This window comes from Pseudonaja textilis, chromosome 3 (genome assembly GCF_049901715.1).
Source record: "Pseudonaja textilis isolate UNSWEBS1 chromosome 3, rPseTex1.2, whole genome shotgun sequence".
Classification (NCBI taxonomy): Eukaryota; Metazoa; Chordata; class Lepidosauria; order Squamata; family Elapidae; genus Pseudonaja; species Pseudonaja textilis.
This window is the reverse complement of record NC_141992.1, coordinates 30,837,276-30,862,424: the sequence shown is the minus strand read 5'-3', so window position 1 is coordinate 30,862,424 and position 25,149 is coordinate 30,837,276. Positions and strand designations below refer to the sequence as shown.

Below are 25,149 nucleotides of genomic sequence, written 5' to 3'. Positions count from 1 at the left end.
CAGAACCTGGGGAGTGCTGGACCGTGCAAACAATAACATCATTCCACAAGGCTTGCTCTCCTTGGGGGAGCGGTGTGACCTTTTTGTGCAGCAGTAATGGTGCTAGGGCTGAAGTGAAGGCCTGGGCCTCAACTTTAGGCCCAACCTCAGCACTGCCGCTGCTCAATGCTGCTCTTCAGCATGTCCTAGATGGGGGAGGAAGGAGAGATATAGAATAGTTCCTTTTTGGGGGGGTGGGGGGTGGGAGGGAATGACACATCAGCAGAATCAAGTTAAGCATTTTCTGAAGTTTTGACATGTCAAGCCCAAATGGTTTACCATCACTGTTCTAGGTGGTCTGACCAAGGCAGAATAAAGAAGCATAAAAATGCACAATATTTCCTCATATTGTATCAATTTGTGTGTCTTCACAAACTTCATTTTAGATTGTCATTGTAAACTTATCACTATACAAGAATAGTACTTATTATCGATACATCAGCAGTTGGGAGAACATTTGCATACACAAGGGTTAGGTGTATGTAGCCAGGTAAATTGCTCCCTAGAATACAGATAACGCCAGTGAGAATTATCGTCCAATGTTCCAAAGCAGAAGGTTGGATCAGGTGGGTAAGATCCAGAGGTCCTTTGAGACCACCAGCCTTCTAATCCATGGGGTCAGTTGGTTCCATTACAAATATTGCCAATGCCAATAGAAAGAGGTTGTCCAATGTTTAGATGGCCTTATTTTTGCTTCTGCAATTTGATGGCAGTAAAAAGGACACAACTGCTTCCAACTATTTTGTGGTATGCTGTGGTGTAATTGTAAAGATACCCGAAATTTTTGAGTTTAACAAGAGCAGACCAACTTTCTTTTAACTGCAGTGTCCCCCATTGCTGCTATGCATTGGCCATACTGCATAGTTTCCTGATTGTAAATATCTGTTCCTCTGCATGCAGAGATAAGGAAATTTTTATATAAATAGAGGAAGGACTAACTGTGGGAGCCAAGGCTTCCTCTTCTCAAAAAAACTATTTGTTGATGTATTTCACCTTGCAAAGCATATGGGACAGGTGAGGATAATTTTTAGTGCTCTGTACAGGTTTTCTTCAATGTTACAGTAGTAGCAAATGTAGATCAGAAGCTGAAAGAAATGAAATGTTCCATGCTGTTCTGAAACTCCTCAATAACCTTCTTTCCATACAGAAGGATGTAGAGGCAAAATAATTTATCTCTAAAATGAAGTATAAGTCAATGACATTTATTTAGAGCACTAGGATAATCCACATTTTACAAATCCTCCGATTTCATTTTGTTTCACTGGTCCTTTTCTACAAGAAATACATCAAACCTACTATATAATAAAACTATTTACATTTCCAAGACTGGGTCATATACAACCCTTTCAATTGCTATTCACATACAGTACTTGACAAACAGCACAGTACAATATTTTAATGTCTAAAAAATGACAACCCTGTACTCTATTTGTCCTATGAAAAGTGAAAACACAATAATAAATTTACAATTATGAGATTTTTTTACAACACGCTAGATCTGATGTACTAAGCAAGACTTTACAAAACCAGAAAATTTAACAAATAGACTGATATCTTCCCATTATTACACCTTTAGAGGAAAAGAGTTTGCATTTATTGGAAACATACAATAATAAAATTAATTTCTGTACAGAACTGTAATTTTTTTTAATATTTAGCAAAAGATCAGAACTCTGAATTGCTAAGTAAAATTCACACATTTATACAGCTTGCATATCCATTCAGTAATTCATTTGGATTTTCTTCTTTTTGACTGCATAGCACCAGCATTTGTTTCTAGAGGGGAGAAATTAGTTTGAAAAAAAATATTCACAAATCAATTAAGTATGAAAATTTAAATAAAATAGATACAGGGAATTATTTTCTGTTTTGGGTAAAGAGTCCACCATGTTCTTTAGATAATTTCTTTAATTTACTGAGTACAAGTCTATGCTAGAATCTTAAAAATTCAAAAACAATGTTGTCCATCATAGTATTAAAAAAAGGAGCAGGAGCAAACAATTATATCTGGACAAATTATCAACATAATCTGAACATCCCAACCCTATGTGTGTTTATTCAGCATCTTACTCTACTTAGACAGATCTAGTACTACATGCGTACTGTTACAGAAAACAGGATTACCAATTTTTCAGATGAGATAGTTATACCAGGATTGTATTTTCTCCTAAACTTACTAAAAATGTAGTTTTGAATAAAAGTATCTCATATTTCAAAACAATATTTCTTTAATATGATGGGCATAACATTAATGGAAAAGCAAATGTATTGTATAATGATAATTGAAAACATTTTCTTGGGTATCTCTTATTGAAGAATAGAATGTAATTTTATATCAAATGTCATATTTTATTTTCCATAAGGGAATTGTAATATCTATTCATTTAAATCATGTTTTTTTTAAAAACCCACATATTTCATTTTGTGTGGGGAGAGGAGGGGAACTGTCCCCTTTGGTGATCTCACTTTCTGAAATAGCAGACAACTGTCCATCTCACAGAATTAACATCTGAATATCTGCGAATTGAACCACACTTCCATAAAACTTCACATAAAATTCAACACAACACATTTCTTATATTGGCCAAAATTAGTTCATTTTCATGCCATGCCATTGGTAGCTAAAGTGAAACTTTAATTAAATTAAAATTAATTCAAACATTTCGCAAAGCAAGGTTTGCTGATAGATATATTTTTTGTGTATTAGAAACTATTTTAAGTCTTTTAATATCTAACAAAGATTTAGTGTAGGCACCCTAGTAAAACTGTTGAATTTCAGTGATTTCCTATATAAACAGACACAACCTCTACCAGTGTAAAGTTAAACCAATCTTTTTGAAAAAGTAAGAACATGCTTAGGATTTATGAACAGTTGTTTACTAGATTCAAACTAATTAAAAGGGCAATATGGCAGGTGCAGAAGTCTGGGCATTCTGCCAGTATGACTCTCACCTCCTCTGGCAAAAATAACTATCTTCCAAACATTTAATACAGCCAGATTAAGGTCCTTGTATTTTTGGAATTTCAGAACTCCTCTCATTGAAAAATATTAGCTCCCCTTGTACATATTGTGTGTTTCGGATTTCCTCCAGGATTTTCAATATTCTTTTTGAGGAACTTTATATTCAGCTAACTAACTGTGACAGGCAGTTTGGTGTAGTGATTAAGGCGTGAGGCTAGACACTGGGAGATTGGGTGTTCTTGTAGGCATAAAGCCAACTGGGTGATCTTGGGCCAGTCACTCTCTCTCAGCTCTAAGAAGAAGTCAATGAAAACTACTTCCAAAATCTTACCAAGAAAACTGCAGAAAGATATCCAGGCAATCCACAGGAATCAACATTGATTTAAAAACAAACAATCTAACAGTAGGCCTAACAAGTCAATCACTTTTGAGAGGCTCATTTCATCTTTACTCTAAAAATAAGGAGTACTGACTCAACTGAGTATCCAAATTTCTGCAACTGCTATATTCATATTTTCTTCTTTGGAACTTATATGAAAAGTGAGGAAAAAAGGCTGTGCATGACTCTGTATCAACTCAGGGGTGTGCCACTTTTTGTTCATTCAGGGATTATTTGAAAAATACATTTTGAACAGGATGCCTACATTTGTACATGCAACTTTATCGAGCCATTTGCTTTGTCTGCTAGTGCTGCAGTTAACTCTGTAGAAGAGTCTAAACAACAGAAAGGAAAGCTAAAACTGGATACATCATATTTATTCATCTTTGTTCCCATTTCTGAAATTCAATACCACGTATAAAATAAAATGTACCAAGTGCACTTATTATCTAGCTTCTTTTTTATTTTTATCTTTGCTCAAAAGATTTTCTTCCCTACCTTTTGTAGTGCTGGATGCTGATGCTGGTCTTGATGACCTCTTCCGCTGACCATTCTCCATTGTCTCCTGTATTACTGCAGGCTCCTCTGTCCTTGAATTTCTTCTACTTGGAGTTTTAGTTTTTTCACAGTTCTCCTTTGACTCATTACTGATAAAAAGGAGATAACGGTTGTGTGTTTATAAACAATTTGTGGCAAAAGAAAAGTGATACCTATAAGCAAGACAGTATCAGCATTAACTTTTCAACAATAAATGTTCCTAGAAATGCTAATAGATAATAACCAGACATTACTCCATATATTTTATAAACCCCAGGCTAATCTTCCAAGGTACTAAAGCACATAGTTTGCATTTGGGACACAAAGTTAAATCTGGCAACCATTTCAGCAGTGAGACAAAACATATTTCTTGCCTTCTGAACAGAAAAATAATATGTAAAAGGATGGCCTTAAAGAGTTAGCTCTTTTTTAAAGTACTTACTGGAGCCCAGTAAGTCTAAATACTCATGTATGGAGGAGTTTTGTTTCTATAATGTTCAGAGTTTTTGATGAAGGTTTTATTAGGGTTTTTTTTATGCTACTATTGTTATAAAATCTACCGTTTATGGTACATAAGATAGGCAGCCATATAACTCTTTTAAATAAAAATAAATAAAACAAAAAGCACAGAAATTGGAGCTACACTAAAAAAGCTTTCCATTTCACTCAAAGAAAGATTATCTAGTTTACAACATTAATTGCAAGACAAATCATATTAAGCTTTTTCATAAACAGTTCTTAGATAAGTGTTATCACTTTATATATGAATTATGGTCTATGCCAGGAAACAGGATATCTTTGGAATGCAAAATCCATTTCACATGCAAATCTTTGTAAGAACAAAATCTTAATTTGCATTACCTCTCTTGTCTATTATGGAGGTGGTGGGAGGGGATTAAGACTAAATAAGCCCAAAACTAAAATAAAGCATCCTGCTTTTAATGATGTACAATAGATACATATTCACATAAACTTGCACCAAAAAGATTTACTCTTTGTTTGTTGTTAATTACTTACGAAAGGCCAGTGATAATGGCAGGACTTGCTTCCAGATCTGAAAAGAAAAAAACATTCCAATCTAAATTGGAAGTACATATATGTGTTTATGAATATGAAAATAATTTCTGGGATTACTACTTAAAATCAGTGATGGGCACAATACTGGTTAATTTATAATATTCAGATTCACATTCACATTCAATATTTATTCATGTATAAAACAGAATAGTCCTGCATAATAGGGATTCTGATCCCCAAATAAAGATCTTTTCAAATTATAATAACTATACTTAATTCACTAGATTTCAGAATTCTCTTCTACCTGACTACATATAAATTAACTGGATATTTAAGCTGCGACCTTGTAAACCTGTAATCAAAATTTGGTAAGATATTTTACTGTATATCTGTTAGAATGTTCTTCCCCATTTCTGTCTGTCCTGCTCTAAATAACAGTTATTATGAATTAAATCCCATTCCCAACCCACATTCTTAAGTTGTGCTTGTATGTGATGCTCTAGTTTTGCTCAAGAATGCCTGCGCACAGTGCTAATGTTATCATTTTGTTAAATATTTTTAGCTCGGGGGTCAGCTATGTTCTGAGCTATGTTCCTTCAGAATGTATCAAACTGATATTTGAAGCATAATAAAAGTATATTAATTCTCATATAATTCTTGCCCAGATAGTCTGTCTAGAAGAGAGCATTGCACCAATTCTCTTCAAGGTAGCAGGTACCACAGTTTACTTAATAAGGCATGAAATGCCTTGAGGTACTATGGGGAAATGGACTGATTCAAACAGCTTGCTCACTTCCTTAGGCATAAACCTGAAACTGATTGCAAAAAATCTGACATATTTGTATCACACAACTCCATTGATAAATGCCATAAAAAAGTACCTATTGTAAGTAAATCCATGTGGGTTCTAATAGGCTTATCCTCACTAATCTGAAAAACTGTCACACAACACATTTAAGAATTCCAATTTAATTCTTGAACTCTGAAGCCAGAGTTAGCTCCACTTAGCTTCACTATTGACAATTGCTCAAGGATGCAACACAGAAGACAAACCAAGATTCTTTCCCCCCTTCTTTTACTTCCATAACAATCATAAAAATATGTTCTTGCCTGTGTTTGGTCAAGCTTTCTTTAACATTTGGTTACTGTTTGTTTTAAAATAAATTGTAGGGCTGCGCATCACATTTGAGAGAGGGGCTTAGGAGGGCACACTACATTAACCATGTATTCCTCATTAAAATATTAAAGCAGTAAATATAGTCCATGCACATGTGGAAATATAAGGATAGTCAGAGAGTGCCTTCAAAGAACTGACACTGAGGTCTCCAGTGTATGCAGATGCTTTTGTGCTTAGAAGAGGCATTAAATGCTCAGGGAACAATTGGCCTCTTTCAAATGTCTTGCACAATGCTAATACTTTGTGCAGAAACCCCCAAACCACATTCATCTGCAATAATCAAAGTATTTTACCTTGTAAGTAAAGTCAAAATAAAAATTATATTCAAAATTATTTTAAATGTATTCCCTTGTCTAAGGAACTGTCCAGTATAAAATTCAGTGTAAGATCCAATATAATATAAAATTAATTTTGAATGTACAAGAGATTTTATTTATTTGTAAAGAATATAGACCATCCCGCCAACACATTACAACTCTGTGTAATTTAGAAAAATAACAGAAAATGTAAAGATACATAATATAAAAAGGAAGAGCCAGGACATGAAATACTAACTGAAACTGGATTCATCATCCACTCTGATCTAAAGCCTGGGGAAACAATGAGGTTTTGAAGGCATATTTAAATAAGGTCAAGTGTGGATGTCATATGAACCTCAGGGGCAATGTTGTTTCAGAGGGCATAAGGCCCAATTCTTGTAATTTAAAAACAATTCTTCTAATGGAGTATATTGGGTATGTCCAGTTAATGAAAAGAAGGACTAGGGGTGACATGATAACAGTGTTCTGATATCTCAGGGACTGCCACAAAGAAGAGGGAGTCAAGCTATTCTCCAAAACACCTGAGGACAAGGCAAGAAGCAATGGGTGGAAACTAATCAAGGAGAGAAACAACCTAGAACTAAGGAGAAATTTTCTGACAATTAGAACAATTAATCAGTGCCTGCAGAAGCTGTGAATGCTCCAACACTGGAAGTTTCTAAGAGATTGTACAATCATTTGTCTGAAGTGGTATAGGGTTTCCCGCCTAAGCAGAGGGTTGGACTAGGCTTCCAAGGTCCCTTCCAACTCTGTTATTCTATTCTATTCTATTCTATTCTATTCTATTCTATTCTATTCTATTCTATTCTATTCTATTCTATTCTAGTCTAGTCTAGTCTAGTCTAGTCTAGTCTAGTCTAGTCTAGTTTATTCAACTCTACTCTATTCTCTATTCTCTGTACATCCTACCTAATTACGTGAAGTGTACAAAATTACAAACTCACCAACACTGATTATATAAATTACCTTAAATATTCAAAATGATTGTCTTTTTGTTCTAAGCATTCCCTTTCTAATTTGATGGCTGACCATTGAGCATTTCTACAAACAGTAACATTTTCTATGAAAATAAAGATACATTCATGAAATAAAATATAACATATTGCGACTAGCCTATGGTGTCTGACTTTTGGTACATCCTGTATATTATAATTATACACACAGATACAGGTTATAAATATAATTACTTATACACACACGCACGCACACAACTTCATGAAGCCCTACATCAGTTATCTAGAAAAACATACCTGTTCTTTGAATAGCACTCTCTGGTATTGCACTTAGAGTCTGACACGAAGATGCTAAAGCAAGAAAAAAAAATTAAAAACCAATCTATGATACAATCTTAAGAAACATTGTATATAAAATTCATTTAGACGATGCAAGGGAAGGAAAAAGAGATTTATTTTATATGGCAAGATACTGTTGTTCCAAGAATGGAAATTCCTGAAACAGAACATTCTGTTCTACAATGTTTTGGGAATACTATAAACCAGCTAGGAAAATCTATTAAAATAATGTGCTAAATGTAAAAATCTCTTAATTATAAAGTGATGGCTAGTATACGAATTAATTGAATTTTGATACATTAAAATTTACTTTGTCAACTTGAAATACTGATATATTGAATCTACTATACTGGTATATATAAAAATATTAGCCCATAGTTCTATTTTTATGTTTATTTATACATGTTCAACAATATGTTTATAACTATATCCTTAGACGTATCTTGGTTTCTGATTCCTGCAAATTAGGAATGAAATCATCAAAAGATCTTCCATAGAGAAGATTTTATCTTATGTTCACCAGATAGCAAGCCACATCATCTTTTTGGGGGAGGGTCGGGTGGAGGTAGGAGAGGGCTCAGAATCAGAGTTGACTATTAGTGACTGCCTGGTTTAGGATTGTAATTAATTTATAATGTACTCTTTGTTGTTGTGACTTCAAATTAGGGTTTAGTCCTGGCAACTGCCTTAATTAGTCCCTGCAGTTTTCTTGGCAATATTTTCAGTAGTTTGTCTTTCCGTTCTTCATAGGGCTCAGAGAGTATCATGGTCTCCCAGTTTCTAGTCTGATATCTTAATTGCTGCAGCAAAATAGTTCCCAACCCTTATCTACTTCTGAAGTTTTACAATGGCAAGTCAATGCTCTGATAGTTAGAAGATAACCATCAGTTACATTGTATGCATCCAAGTTCTTTTTATGTATTCAACATTACTCTGCCAAAAAAGCAGCTCTCATTTTTAGAAAACTATTTAGAGACATTTAGAGAACATTTTATAGAACTATTCATTTTTCCCTTTGATGAGCCCTTCTATCATTTTCTTTGCTTTTCATTAAGGTATACTTAGCTTTCTGCAATTATTTGAAACTTCGTATCATACAAGAATTGAAAAAAAGTATCCTTTCTTCTTCTACCAGCAACAATGTCCGTTATATGAAATACTGCCAGAGATTTCAAAATCCAAGCTAATGTCACTAAACTTTAGAGTACAACTTACTTCTCAAACAGTAGTATCCGTTACTGCTACAGCTGGACATATGCACCTGGCATCAACCAACTAAATTTAAGGAAACTCAGTTCAAAATATAGTTACAGAATTACAAAATAGGAAGGGAACTTTTAGACCACTGAGTTGAACTCCGGCAAGAATCCGAAGTAAAGCATCGCTGGCAGATGGCTACTTAACTTTGGTTTGGGCATACTAAGTGAAAGGAGGTCTGTCACGTTCCCCCAAATTTTATGTCAAGCTACTCTTGCAGTTAGGAAGCTTTTCCTAATATTCAACTGCAATCCTCAGAATTCCTTCCAACTCTTCAAATAAGATCTCATCAATTATGTATATACACCTGGATGTTTCCTATCCAAACCTTAATACAATAAATACAGTGGGAAAAAAGAGAAATTCACTGGGGAATTCACCAGTCCTTGTCTTTAACATGTGCTATAATGTTGACAATAAGTACAGCACAAGTATAGTGTTGTGCTTAGAATAACCACAGTAGAAAACAAATTTTACATCAATTCAGTTTTCTGTCAGCTGAAGGACTGGTGCAGTGCACTAACTCAGTCATTTAACTGAATCCCAAACTAAAATTCTCTCAATTCTTTCAGGTTATTCTTCATTTGTATGGATTTTTCAATATTTATTAGTATGTTTCACCTGATATCAAAGATAAGAAACAAAATAGGATATGTAAAAATATTTTTCCCAAATTCACTGTGATTGTGCTACTTGTTTAATAACCCAGACAAATATCATTGCAGGGTTAGCATTTTGGAGCATTAGTATGCCTGAAGGTTTTTAAACCAGGGTTTTAAACAATATTTCATCCGAACTACACATTTTTCATAAAATATCCTCCCGTCAATTTTTCCAAAGTTTCAGGTCTGACATATGCAAACAAGAGTGGTCTCTTACAAATGTTTCTAGTTAAAAACTCCTGTATGAAGAATATTAAGCAAATGCATTCTGTTTATTTTGGCAAGAAAGGCTTGCCAAAGTACATGGGATACATACCCATATTATGTGGTAATTCATGATGGGTTTCCACTTTCTCGTCTTCAGATGCAATCCCAATCTGTTCATCTGTTATACCACCAGGATTTCCATTAGTACTCTGAATTGAAGATATGATTTCAGACATCACTGGAGTGCTTACTACTGACAGTACAGCAGTAGTAGGAGTGCCACCTGGTAAACTTAGCGATACTGATGCAGGAACAGTAGCAGTATTACCAATATTTGAATTACTAGTTCCACAAGTGCTGTGTTTCAAAAGGGTGGAAGCCGGAGCTGCCACAACATTGTCTTCTACTTCTACAGACTGTTCTGCCTCCATGCTGCTAGGAACTGAAGCATCTTGTTCCTGACACTCTATTTCTCCCTCCACAGCATATTGTTCTTCCCCGTTATCAAAAACATCTGTGACTTTTTGGCATGCTTTTGTTAGCAAAAACTGACCAATTCTGTCCACCTTTCCCTTTCCCTTAGCATTTGAAACTGGACTTCGCCGGTTGCTGGAAGACCCAGGGCTATGAGCACGAGATGGAGAAACCCCCGCAGTTGACTGTGAGGCTGTTTCTGTGGATGGGTCAGCAGAGGCACAATTTTGAGAATTCATCTCCTCTAAACTGAAATCTTTACTTAAGTGACTGGGAGGATGTGAAGAAGTGCTTGAAGGAATAGTTGATGAAGGAGAAGGAAATGGAGTAGTTGTTGTTAATGAATTAATAACCAATGGTCGGTTTGTTGACATACTTGTGACAGCAGTATTAGTTGAAGAGCTAGGTGTAGAAGGCCCAGATGAAAATTTTATATTCTGGGATAAATGTAAAGGACCAACAACTGTAACAGGCTGTGATATTAAACTAGAATTAGAAGTAATTGGGGTTGCAGGAAGTGTATTTGTTTGAGAACCTTTCATAACCTGAATGATTGAGGATGAATTTATAAACACTGGAGTAATAAATTGAGGTCGAGCATTAGCTTGAACTGCTGTCTGTTCTTCAGACGTCAGAACTTTATTCCCAACATTAGGCATGGTGACAACAGTAGACATTAATGTGGGTTGCATATGAGACGGCAATGATGCTGAAGTGTTAGATGATGATGTAATGGGATTGGAAGTTACAAATACTGTTATTTGATTGGGTGAGATTGATGTAGAAAGAGAAGTAGAACTAATAGGTCTCTGTACTGCTGGAGACATATTTTGAGAAACATTTGAATTTATGTCTCCCAACTCTTGTTGTACCGGAGTTGAACAAGATTCTGTATTTGCAGGTAAATTTAGGGAACAAATGGGGTCTTTATTAGAAGAGGAATCCTGTGAAGGAGGGGGTATGCCAGAAACCTTTTTAAATTCATCTGCACAAGTTACTGTGGGAGGTACCTCAAGGCCAGGGAGCCCAGAAGGTTTGATAGTAACATTAGGGGCTCCAGAATTATCAAGAAGTTGACTTAAGGATGTTGGTGCTTCACGCATAGCTGGGGATAGAATAATGTTATTTTCATCTAGACTGGGAAGCTTAGAAGATTCTGTGAGAGGCACCTCTCTTTTCTGTTGCTCTTCACGTACCAATATTTTGATTTCTTGACTGGGAACTTTTAATTCAATGTTCTGCTGATCTTTATTCACTGGGACAACCTGCATATTTTGGCATACACCATCTTGAGAAACACTGAAGCTTTCCTTGCTTTCTTCTGAAATACCAGCCATAACAGATACGGGAATTGCAGGGTTCTGAGCAGCTAACATACCATTATTTTGAAAACTTCCAGGCATAGCTGTTTGCAAAGGTTGGCCAACCATAATATTTCTCTGTAAATCCATGTTGTGCATAAGTGTGGGATTCTGCTGAGAAGTCAAAGCTAATTTAGCTGCTTTTGAATTTTGTCTTCCAGGACTTGGTGTGGTTTTCCTGCTGGATCCAGGACTAGATCTTCTACTGTTACTTGGACTGGCTCGCTTTGCTCCACTTACATTTGTTTGTTTTCCTGGATTGACAGCCATTGGATCCAACTTGTGAGTCTGGGGGGAAACAAAACTGGATTGGCTGTTCATTGTGAGATTTGAGGGTGCTTGGCCAATGGCCTTCAAAGTGGTTGGATTAAGACCCTGTTGATCAAATCCTCTGTTAAGATTAGGTCTGGGGGGCAAAGGAATATTAATCTGAGGAGGAAAAAGACCAGCAATAGAAGCATTCAGCCTCTCTGGAGATAAACTTATTTCTGATGGTTCTGTACTTGGTGGGCGATTATTGGGAGTCTGAGGATAATATGGTCTCGGACTTGCCCTGTTTGGTGTTTTTGGTCTTGATGTTTGTGATGCGGTAGCAATATTTTGAAAATGATGTGAATGTGGGCCTGGAAGAGAATTGGACTGCTGCTGAGGACTTGTTCCTTGGGGAGTTGACATCTGAGGAGGTCCAGATTTTGGCCCTGCCATCATTATCTGGTTTTGTGAAACTATTAAATGAGATGCTATAGTGTTTTGAGGACCTGAAACTGATGGAGCTTCAGGTCCATTTCCTTCAGGAACAGAGGAAACAGATGAAATATCTCCCAGTGGAGAACTGGTAGGGTTTTGTGAATTATCAGTGTAAACCATCTTCCGTGTATTGTTCACTAGGGTTGGATTGTTTGACATCGGAATTCTTTGCTTATCAGGAGATGGGGGCACTATACCAGGACCTTGCAGACTAACCATAACCGGCATATTGCCTCCCTGCTGCATTGACATTCTTTGTGTTTCTACATTTAAAGAGCTCCTAGACTGATGGACACTTTGGGAAACAGGAAGCCTGACTGATTTAGAATCTTGCTGCATCATGAGCATCATCATCATCTGTTGCTGCTGCTGCTGCTGTTGCTGTGACTGTTGAGATGTGAGTGGTGGCTGTTGTTGCTGCTGCTGCTGCTGCTGCTGATGTTGTTGCTGCTGACCATGTTGCAAAAGCTGAGGAGGTATTTGCTGAAGTGATCGTTGTTCAACTGACTGAGATGGGTAGCCTGTAAATGAAAAAAAACAATCATTTATCAAAATCTGTTGCAGCACATTACATTTTAAAATAATAATCACGGGTTAGGCAGGAAGACAAGAAGTTACAACCTCTCACTTTTTAAACTGGCAGAAAAGATAATTAATACACAGAACATTAGGTTTAAGTGAAGAGTGGAGAGAAGCTAGCTGTGGAGCCTTCTCCCTCCCCCAGTGTTTCTGGATTGAATTAGGACTGATGCTATTTAAATTATTTAAACAGAAAGAAAACCCCCTAAGTTCACCAAACCGGTCAATTAGTTATGATGAAAAAAATGTATGAATCCAGAGACCTCTAAAAGATTTCTGTCCATTATGAAGTAGTCAACAGAAAGATAAATGAGGCTCAGTGTAAAGAAATGCAAGTAAAGGCAAAATCCCATCTTACAACCTTTTACATACTGTGTACTGTCCAATAAGGTGCAACTTATTAGTGGCTAACAAGTAAAGATTTCAAAGTCACCATAAATAGCTCAATGAAAAACATGTTGTTATATGTCAAAATGAAACTGGCAAATATTCAATGATATAGTAATTACTGTTAAAACTATACATAGCTTCTAATGTAAGAACATTAGGAATACAACTGGTCTTACTATGATGATTTGAAGAAGACTAAGAAAAGTAATTAAGATAATGAAGCAGTTGGAACATGCTTTGAAACTTTGTGGTGCTGTTTAGAAGAGACTACTGCAGGATGTCAGAAGAAAAATAATAAATATTTATTAAAACATGCATAATATTAAGAAACTTTTTTCTCACTTTTCCTCATTCTATCACTATTGAAATGTGGAGTTAATCAATTACTTTAATTAACACCTAAGTCTGAAAAGTTTGGAGAAAATAGTTCTGTAATTGCAACTAACCTATAGAATATATTACACATATTCATGTAATATGTCAACAATTATTGACCAAAAGAGTTGGATAGATTCTCAGAAGCCTATAGATTAATAATGAATATTGATTGTACCAGTGAAATATACAATATAATTGATTTTTCAAATATTGTTATCTAATTCCAACTAATAATTTTTTGAATTATGAGTTGTTTATGAGAGACGATAATGCTAGATGAAAACATTTATTTTATACTTGTTTGTGGACCATTTTGCTGTGCTCCTAATAAAGAACAACATTTGATCCAGTATCTAAAAGGCTTTGAAATAGCAGGAAAATAACATTTAGGATATTTAAAACATTGCAAAATATATGACCAAACACATTTGTTATAAAATATATTTATTACCTGTTGGCCTATTTGTGAAGTCCGAAAGTTTATGTCCACTGTTATCCAAATTTATACCTTGCTCTCCTGGCAATGGTGGCTGCTCCACTTCTTCAAGGCCAACTGGGCGTGATTCTGAAGCACTAAGGACAGAAACATGTATAACTAATGCAAATGTAATACTTGTTTTAACTTTATGAATGCATTCTATGTTCATCAATATAGAAATATATCTGTTTAAACATCAGCAAGAGCCATTTGGTGTAATGGCTTAAGGTACCAGGTTACAAACCAGGAGACCATGAGTTTTAGTCCCATGTTAGGCATGAAGCCAACTGGGTGACTTAGACCAATTACTCTTTCTCAGCCCTAGAAAGAAGGAAATGGCAATTCTGAAAATCTTGCCAAGTAACTGTAGGGAAGTCAACACTAATTTGAAGGTACAGCAATAAAAAGTATATCATAAATTCATTATAATTGATTTTATTAGATCCAAGAAATGTCATCTTTGCCTAACTGTTGTTGATACAATTCAGAATATTCTCTTCATAACTTTGGTTCATTCAACATAAGATTGCAAAAGGAAATTTTCACATGCTTCCCTTAAACCTCCACTATATTATTTCTTCTAACCAAATTCCCCTTTTCCTAATTAACACAGCATATATGCCAGTTTGGTATAGTGATTAAGGAATCAGGCTAAAACCCATGAGACCATGTAGTCCTGCCTTGGGCAAGAAGCCAGCTGGGTGACCTTTAATCAATCTCTCTCAGTCCTAAGAAAAAGACAATGAAAAGCTACTTCCCAAAAACCTTACCAAGAAAACTCTAGGGACTAGTCCAGGAAATTCCCAAGAGTGGCTAAAAGTACAAAATAAAAAATGAATGTGCAAAGCAAAGCCCATTCTATATATTAGGTTAAGACAAATCTTTTTATGTACAGTTCATGCTTTTTTGTTTCTTGGTGGCTGAAGTTAATAGGCAGGACACTGTTATAGTTTCTTCTGGGTGGGTGAGAATGACATCTTTTTCTGAGCTGCTTTCTTTATTGCTATACCTTATTGCAGACCTTCCCAGAGGTCACCAGGGGTTCTGTAAGAGCTCATGACTGAAAAAAGTAAAAAGTTGTTTTTTGAACATTCAGCACCTCATAATGCTAGCACTTAAAGTGGTAGGAATTTTTACATGCTACAATTTTCAGCTACCACTTTGCTTTAGTTTTAAATGTTGTAAAACATGCATAGATTAGATGTGAATTGCACTGTGAAGTCTTTATATTTTTTGCTATTTTTATACTGAGGTTCCTTTCAAAGTTTGCTCCAGAGTAAAAAAAAGTTCAGAAAGACTGCTTTATAACTATACTTTGACATTTAGGGCCAGGTACAGTTTTGATATGTAAGTGGATTAGATAAATATAGTAGCGAGTTAAATGGACTTTTGTGACAAACTATTCTTAAAACAGGTAGAAAATTAAATGTGAGTTGCATGGGTTGTTCTAATAATTACTATTAAAAACCAGCTACTGCATATATTAAATTAATAAATGGCATGCTGCATATAAGTCAATATATCTTTTATCCATTATTCTATTTCACCATCATAACATAGACTACTAAATTAACCTGAACTTCTGAATAACATTTAAGCAACTGCTCTTCCCTCTTTTTTGATGTTAAAAAAATCTCTGTACATGTTGTTTATTCTTAGGCCTTTGATTTCCCAACATAGCCTTTTGGGGAGCCACTGTCTCTGTCAAAAAAAACTGAGATAGACCTGTCCTAAGCAAATGCTAGCATATCAGGGGATGCAGAAAACATCAGTAGGAGACTGAATCTTCCCTAGAGCTCTACTGATAGAGACAATATAACAATGATGGAATTAACTGAAGCACTTAAGAAGCAAAATAATGGGAAAGCACCAGGTCCAGATGGGCTCCCGGCAGAATTTTATAAAACACTACAAGAATCGCTGAGTCTTCCATTGCTTGAAGTCATGAATGAAGTTATGTCAAAGAAGATGATACCTAAAACATGGTCAGAAGCTTATATTACACTTATTCCAAAAGAAGAGGCTGATCCATTGCAAATTAAGAATTATAGACCTATCTCTCTATTAAAGACCTATCTCTCTATCTCTCTATTATAGTCTATTAAAGACTATAAAATCTTTGCTTCAATTTTGGCAGAAAGGCTTAAAAAATACTTAAATAACTTTATTCATCCAGATCAAAATGGATTTCGCCAAAGAGACAAATCAAAGACAATATGAGAGTAATTCTGGACACTTTGGAATATTATGAAGCACATCCTGAAAAGCAAATGGCTTTGATATTCTTAAGATGCGCAAAAGGCATTTGATAATGTGAATTGGAGATTTATGTTATTATTACTGGAACAGATGGGTTTCGCCAGAAAATTTATTCAAGCAATAGAAGCCATATACTATAAGCAAACGGCAAAGGTAATGATAGAGGGAAAATTTACAGATTCTATCAATATAAGAAAAGGTACAAGACAAGGATGCCCACTATCACCTTTGCTATTTGTATTAACTTTGGAAGTGTTGAACAGAAATATTAGAGATGATAAAAGTATAAAAGGAATGAAAATTAAAAAGGAAGAATTTAAATTGCAAGCCTTTGCGGATGATTTGGCCTTTATTTTGGAAGACCCCTTAGACACAGCTCCAAAATTATTGGAAAAGATAGAGACATATGGTGAGGTGGCTGGTTTGAAAATAAACAAAGATAAAACAAAGATCTTGACAAAGAATATGTTATTAAGACAAAGAGAAAAACTGGCCGACCTGTTGAAAATTCAAGTTACGAATAAGGTTCAGTATTTGGGGATACATTTGACATCAAGATGTAGTACATTAAAAGAGAACAATTATATTAAACTTAAACAACAGATAGCGTTAGACTTGATGAAATGGGAGAACTTACAATTGTCATTAATAGGGAGAATCTCAACAATCAAGATGAATATCCTACCCTGAATCTTATATTTGTTTCAAACAATACCAATTAGGCTTGGAAAAGACTATTTTGAAGATTTAAATAAAATTGTGTTGAAGTATGTATGGCAAGGCAAGAAAGTGAGAATAAAGTTAAAACTTTTACAAGATGCTAGAATTAGAGGAGGATTTTGGTTTGCCTAATTGGGAGTTGTACTATCAAGCTGCAAATTTGATGTGGGCCAAGGAATGGATAACATTAAGAAAGACTAGATTGTTGACACTAGAAGGACATGATTTGTTGTTGGGCTGGCACGCTTTTTTATGGCATAAGGGAACTAAAACACAGGGCTATTTTAGAAGACATCATATACGGGAGTCTTTGTGGTTAAATTGGGAGAAGATTAAAAGACAATTTTATTTGAAAATTCCAGTTTGGTTATCGATTATTGAAGCATTTTCCTATCCTATAATTTATAAGAAGGAACAAACAGTTAGATATGGGGAAATATTGGATGAAAAGGGTGAACTTAAATCGATGCAAAATTTAGAGGAACAAGGTATAAAGATGAATTGGTTTTCATATGCGCAAATACATTCAAGGTATGATGAAGATTTTAAAACAGAAGGATTTTATGATAAATTGACTGATTTAGGTAAGATTTTGACAGGTACTGATGAAAAGTGATCAAAAAATTATACGGTTATTTATTGGAAATTAAGCTAGAGGAAGAACAAGTTAAAGAAACAATGATTGCTTGGGGGAAGAATTTTGGATATGGGATTGATTTAGAGAAATGGCAAAAATTGTGGTCTCAAAATTATAAAATGACAATGTCAACAGCATATAAAGAAAATTTGTATAAGATGTTTTACAGGTGGCACTTTCCCCCAACAAGAATAGCAAGAATGTTCAAGAACAAATCTGAAAAATGCTGGAAATGTCATCAGATACCTGGCTCATATGTGGTGGACTTGTGAGGACGCTAGAAAATATTGGATTAAAATTCGCATGTGGTTGGAAAAAATGACAAAGAAACACATAGACTTGAAACCAGAGATCTTTTTATTGGGAATCTTACCTGATACATATAGTAAAGATTTGGAAGTAGGAATTATTATTATCACTTTGGAAAAACAAGGGTTTCTACTTGATCTGTAGTAATGATTCATTCCTACCCTAACCGTTGTTAATTTTAATTTAGTATTTGTCATTTTAATGTTTTATATTATTTTTATTATGCAATCTGCCATGTCATTTGATAGTGAGGTGAGTAGCATATTAATTTAATAAATAAATAAATTACATGTGATATTTTTGTTATTATTTTTATTAACCAATTGATATTTGATGACATTTGAAAAGTATCAAATGTGATGCTTATATTTTTTTGCTATCTTTTGCTTTTTAAGTAAAAGTATGTAACTTTCATGTTATAAAATTGTCTTTTTACTGTCAGAATGTTGACAAATACGAGTCACGCACATACACAAACACCACACATAGACTTGTCTCCTAGTAGTCTTGCTCAACATAATGGTAAATGACGTAAGAAGAATTGTTATTTGTTTAGTGCATTTGCATCGTCTTTTTTTCTATCAGAAACATGAGACGGCATACTTGGGAGTTCCCAGCTGCCTAGATACTAGTGAGACCTAGTTCATCTTAGATTCCGTAGGGTGGCTGTTTCAAGCAGTCAGGTTATTCTGCATTTTGTAATGGCAAAATGATAGTAGTCCTTTCATTGATGAGATAATTGCAATGTTAGAAAGTTCTACAGAAAGTCAATTCACAACTATAATTGAGCCCGGAATTACAGTTTCAAGTCATAGAGGTCATTAGGTAGGTCACCATCTGACCACACCAAATTTTACATTCTTTTGCAGTTGTTAAGCAAATGCAGCAATCATGAAAATAAAGGCTGGTTTCCCCCCACCCACCCCTTAAAAAAAATGCTGAAAATCAAGTTATGTCGCCGACAGAGGCTGTAATATCTGTAGATGAAGGCCGGTTGTCAAATGTCCCGAATGTGATCACATGATTTGGGGGGGCACAACTGTCAGAACTTCAAAATCAAGTCATAAGCACCTCTGGGGAGATCTGTTGTAACTGAACAATCACTAAATGTTGAGGACCACATATAGTGGGTTTTGAATCCTATCACTACTATACAATAGGGACCATTAACATTCATCCTTTCATCAAGCTTTTTGTTTAAAACTTCCGGACAATAACCCATTCATTTCTTTCATACCAAACTTGCGTACCAAACTTAGTACTCTCCTGTATGCATATATTTATTTTATCAATTCTGACTAAATAGAATAGCTTATATATATTCTATATATAAATTTATGCTGAAATTCTATATTATTTTCTAATTAATAATCCCATGATGTAACTATAATGGTAAGAAAGCCTCACATTTATTAATTCACCTACAGCTAATAAATGGATTGATCATAATATTATGAACATAATATGATCATCGTTGTATTAGGGGATTTTTATTTTCTTTCTTTCTTACCAGGCTACTATAATAAAAATAAGATGAAGTTCCTGTTGATAAATGCCTTGGAATAGCATTTAGATTAATGTGGCATTAAATTTCCCTTTAAAAATCGGGTATGGAATCTGGACATGCTCTTGCTTTCATGAAAATTTCTGGAGATTTAAGAAATGCTAGTGAGTAGAAGACTTGATATACTAACTGAATTTTTTTGAACAGAGGTCATTTAACAGTCATTTGTTTTTTGTGAGTTATTGGATGGATGACTGCAATGCATTATATGACGGACTATCTGTGAAGCATGTTCTAAAATTTAAATTACTCCAAAATAAAAACCATCAAGTTAACAACTGTGACCAGCTAAATCCTGGCTGGAATCATGTTAGTATTCAGTCATTAAAAGTCTCATTTAAAAAGGCTCATTGAACAGCACAAATTGGTAAGTATAAAGATATTTTACTGAGGAACCTGAAGAACCACTTTGATGCCTCTGTATTATTATACTAGATTAAAATCTACAATTCTATGCAGTAATCCAACTGAATTTAATGGATTTTTTGAATAAATGTATATCAGAATGTGTCTTAAATTGTTTCTTTCTTCTTACTGTAATCAGTACTTCAGACATAATTAGCCCGTGCTGACATAGAATTGTGCTTTTCCACTTAGAAGAATGAATGCTTATTTATTTATTTGTTTAATTTATTTGTTGCCTATCTCATCATGGGGCTACTCTAAGCACTTACAATAAAAAGGAACAAAAATGTAAATGTAAACAGAAGTAAAATAATAGAACAATGAAGTAAACAACGACAAAGGAACACAACAAGAATAAATACATCAATATAATAACCAAAAAGATGAGTGGGTGGAGGGCAGAGAGAAGGGACGGAGGGAAGATGAAATCTGTTATCACTCTAGCAGCCACCTCCAGTGTGGCACTCCTCATTTGGCAGATCCATGTTTTCAGGCTCTTGTGGAAAGATAGGAGGGTGGGAGCTGATCTTATCTTAGAAGTTAAGATGTTCCAAAGGGCAAGCACTAAAGCAGAGAAGGTTCTGGATCCAAAGTAGGCCCTCTCTGGTGGAACAAGTAGGATAGGCTTGTCCTAGTGGGACAAGGCAGTTCATCAGGTAACCTGGACCTATACCATTAAAGGCTTTAATGGCCATGACCAACACCTTGAACTGCACTTGGAAGCTGCCTGGTAGCCAGTAAAGTTTGCAGAGAAAAAGTGTGATATGGGTCATCCTACAGAGTTCAAAGACTGCTGTCACTGCTGCACTTTGCAGCAGATAATCTTCCAAATGGACTTCAAGGACAGCCCCATGTAGAGCACACTGCAGTAGTCCCGGTGAAAGATGACGATTGTTTGAGTAACTAAGCGCGGAGAGTCATGATCCAGGAAAGGCCACAACTGGTGCACAAACTGGAGCTCTCCTGGTCATTCCTGTCACCTGCTCTTTGAGCAGAAGACGTGAGCCCAGAAAAACTCCTAGGTTGCTGATTGGGTCAGAATAGATTAGTACAAGCCTATCCAAAACTAAGGATGACAAATACTTGAATCTAAGGCTCCGTGCACCCAAAGCCACTTTTTTGTCAGGGTTCAGTCTCTCAGTCTGTTGTCCCTAACTTCCTAACCCATCTCCATATTTCATAAATTCACTGGAGGTTTTAGGGGAACAACGAAAGAGACTGTATTGAAGCATAATTGGTTTCTTTTCTAATACAATTTATATCTACCAAGTTTTTTAATGCATTTAAACATTTTTCGGAGAACAGTTCAATATGTTTCATTAGATTCTTGAACGCATCCATGGGACAAAAAGATTAAGAATTGCTGCTTTTAAGGACTGCTTTTTACAATTCTGCCCATTAAAAAGATCAACCAATAAACTACTTATAAAAAATACAATAGCCTTTCATATCAATTTTTCCAATGATTCTGTTAAAAAAAAACTTCTAATACAGTTAGCAATCTAACTTTGTTCTAATTACATTTTCAATTTTATTTTCTATTTTCTTTCAACAAACATTTTCCCATTTTTTCTGCAAGTTTTAATTCAGATTAAATCAATAATAGCCAATACATCTTTCCATGCAGAGACCTTTTAAGTGAATCATTATGGTATGACATACTAAGTCTTCAAAAAGAATAGAGCGATGAGCAGGCCCAGCCATTTCACATAGATAATGGTGTAACAAAGTCTGCAGAATGGCTTTTCAGGTTTGTATACATAAACTTGGAGATAGTCAACTTATTAACATGTATAACTATGTCCATGATTTGCCTAATACCCATTTCCCCAACTTCTTTAGAAAATTAAATTTGTAAGAAATCAGCCAATTTGCCTAAATCCTGCCTCAAACCTAATTCCATTTGTACATATAAAGTTGGAAATTTATGTTGTACTACATGAGGAAATTATATATAATTATATAACAACTGCTGTGCCAAATAGCATCCAAATCAAAACTTGGGATACAGTGAATGTATGTGGATAAGAACAATTTTTGTTTTTGGTGTGGTAGATCTTAAATGAACAATGTAAGTTATTAATCAAGAGAGAATAAATCTACTACTGAATGTAAATTAGAGGAAAATGTAAAAATAAAATGTTTACATATTTCTATTACTCTAATCCCAAAGCACTAATAACAAGCAAGCTATTACTTGTCCCATCAAAAATCCTACATGTATTATTAAAAATTTAGCCCAACTTAATGCCAGAATGCTGTTTTTAGTTAGCTTGACTTTTAAGATCAAAAAGAAAACTATATATTATTTATCAATGTAAATATCTATTCTAGTCTTGCAGAAGTTGCGGCTGATTTGTTTGCAGAATTACATAATATTTTTATTTTTGTTTTCTGTAGTTTGTAAACTACTCGGATTTTTAAATATTTTAATGATGGTCATGATAATGATGTTGGGGCAAAATTAAAAAAGAATACTGGATAGATGCAATCTAATATTGGTGAGTGCATTTTGATTTAAATGTTTACATTTATTATCCTATACAAAACAAGTATCTCCTTTATTAGCTTCAATTATCTTCTCTCATTTTCTGAAATACCAAACTGAAATCGTGAGTAATGAAGATATTTGAAATATAAACATATATTAATTCTGGATGGTAACTTAAGACATCCCTTAGCATTTCTTTCTGTGATTGCTTCTGAATCACTCCTGTATCATAAAAAGGAATTTGCCTCTGGATAAGACAACATTTATGGCACAAATTCTTGAGTTTAACAACTAACATAAATGTACAAATTGTTGTTAATTATTTCTTCAATCCTTAAATATGTTTATCACAAAATTGTTATTGCTTTGGTATTTAAAAATGCTTAAAACAATCCAAACTGAATACTATGTTCAACTGACAAATAAACTTTATGTAGGAAACAAAAATGTTAAACCTACTTGATTTGTTCTGCTTGCTGATTATTTTTCTTCTTTCTTGGAGGCTTTTTCTTCTTCGGTTTATTAACATTTTGATTGTTCTGTTTGTTGTTCACACCAAAATGTCCTGCAGATATATCACTCTGTAGCAAGTTTACCAACAATGGACTTGTTAATGTGACATCTTTGTTGACAGGAAAACCTGGATTTTGTGCACAGGAAATCTGATTCCCATTTTGGGTTCCACTAAAAGGGGCATTGAAAGGTATCCCATGTCCAGCAAATTGGTTTCCTGGTGTGTTGCTGTTTCCCTGCATCCCTTGCAAGTGTGGAGGTACTATGTTTCCTTGTTGCATAGAAACTTCAGGTAGTATTTGTGTCAAATTCACATCACTGTTGGCTGTAGTGGTGGCATCACCCAGCTGTTGAGACATATGAGGGCCAGGTCCTGTAGGCCTCAAAACTTGTCCCTGAATCCCCATTACCTGAGAAGGATTACTATTTACAGAGCTCTGTTGAGTCATCATTTGCCCTGTGAACTGCACCATATTTCCCTGCAAATTGGGAGTTGGTCCTCTCATCATCTGAGCTGGCCCCGTCATAACATTAGATTGGCTTTGAGCATTGAAGGGCTGTTTATTTCCTTGCATTTGATTGGTCATCATCTGTTCCATCATTGAATTTTGCTGCAGCAGCACCTGGCCTTGAGGTCCCATAATCTGATTATGTGCACCCATCATTTGTTGGCCTTGTTGGGGAATCATTTGTTTGGGTGGAGTCATCTTTTGCTGTGATGGACCAAGATTTTGATTTTGAGAAGCTACCATCATCTGGCCTTGTGGCATGAGTTGAGCTCTAGAAAGTATCATCTGACTTTGAGGATTTAGAGATCCCTGGGGCTGTATGTTAACCATCTGTCCTTGAGAGGATATTATTTGTTGGTGCATGCCCATTAACTGAGATTGTGGTCCTTGTGGAGGTTGACCCTGCATGTTGCTTATATTAAGTTGTGGAACTCCATTGGCACTTGTCTGTTGACTGTTTACATTCCCATGAAGTCCAATTAAGTTGGTCGGCATCATGTTTGATGGGCCATGTTGAACTTGCAATTGAGTCTGGGGAGGACCATTTCCTTGACCACCTTAAAAATCGTATTTAGACTGAATTAATACAAATACATATAACTTAAGAAAACAATATCCATTCAATATTGATTATACTGCTAAAATAGCAAGATCTGAAATATATAGTAGGAGGGTTGAAATAAAATGTATTTCTAAAATGTATTTACTACTAATATTTGTGCTAGTAACACACAATGAAAATATGGAGCTTTAAAATGCAACAGATTGGTCAACTGGGGAAAACTAAAAAAAATCTATAAAACCAAATAACGGAATGCAATGAAACCAATGAATTCTTCGCATTTATCTCCTTTATAAATTGACAGTTATACATTATACAGTATAGTACAAAATGTTTTGTTTACAACTATAAATGACTGTTAGTCACAGACAATCGTAGTGAAAACTACATCTCCATTATAGTAGCTGCTATTCTCTAAAACAGGGGTTGCCAACCTTTTGGACCTCAGGAACCAGCAAACTCATAATTTTAGATCCCAGGGATCACTAACTGGTTCTGTGGGCGTGGCCTAATTTGTGGGCATGGCTTGGTGGTCATGTGACTGGCTGGGCATGGCTTGTGTGTAAATATTATAAATATTTATATAAATATTGAATTTTTTATAAAAAAGAGCAACTTTTACCCAAAATCAGGCGAAGTAGGCAGGCAGATTGAGTTGCTCACAGAACCACAGATTCATTCAGAGATCTATCTATCTGCCATTGTCTAGCTCAGTCTGTCACATAAAATTTGCTAGCAAGCAAACTCACAAAATTAACTCACAACACACCATGCATGTAAATATTGAATTTTTTATTTTAAAAAAGCAACTTTTACCCAAAATCAGGCAAAGCAGGCAGACTTGAGTTGCTCACAGAATCATTCAGTGATCTATCTATCTGCCGTCGGCTAGCTCAGTCTCTCAAATTTGCCTGCCGTGAGTCT

General features: G+C 35.1%; 1 protein-coding gene across 1 annotated transcript in view; it reads right to left on the bottom strand.

Moving 5' to 3' along the window:
* Positions 1–387: 387 nt before the first annotated feature.
* The window catches only part of NCOA6 (nuclear receptor coactivator 6), a 51,949-nt gene continuing 27,187 nt past the window's right edge, over positions 388–25,149 (bottom strand). Inside the window, exons 10-16 of the mRNA XM_026697624.2 lie at positions 23,101–24,220; positions 14,230–14,351; positions 9,959–12,952; positions 7,682–7,735; positions 4,935–4,971; positions 3,879–4,027; positions 388–1,815 (exon numbers count right to left, since the gene is read on the bottom strand). Of these exons, the coding sequence (XP_026553409.1) occupies positions 1,769–1,815; positions 3,879–4,027; positions 4,935–4,971; positions 7,682–7,735; positions 9,959–12,952; positions 14,230–14,351; positions 23,101–24,220 (4,523 nt within the window). The 3' untranslated portion in view covers positions 388–1,768. The remainder of the gene's footprint in view (positions 1,816–3,878; positions 4,028–4,934; positions 4,972–7,681; positions 7,736–9,958; positions 12,953–14,229; positions 14,352–23,100; positions 24,221–25,149) is intronic.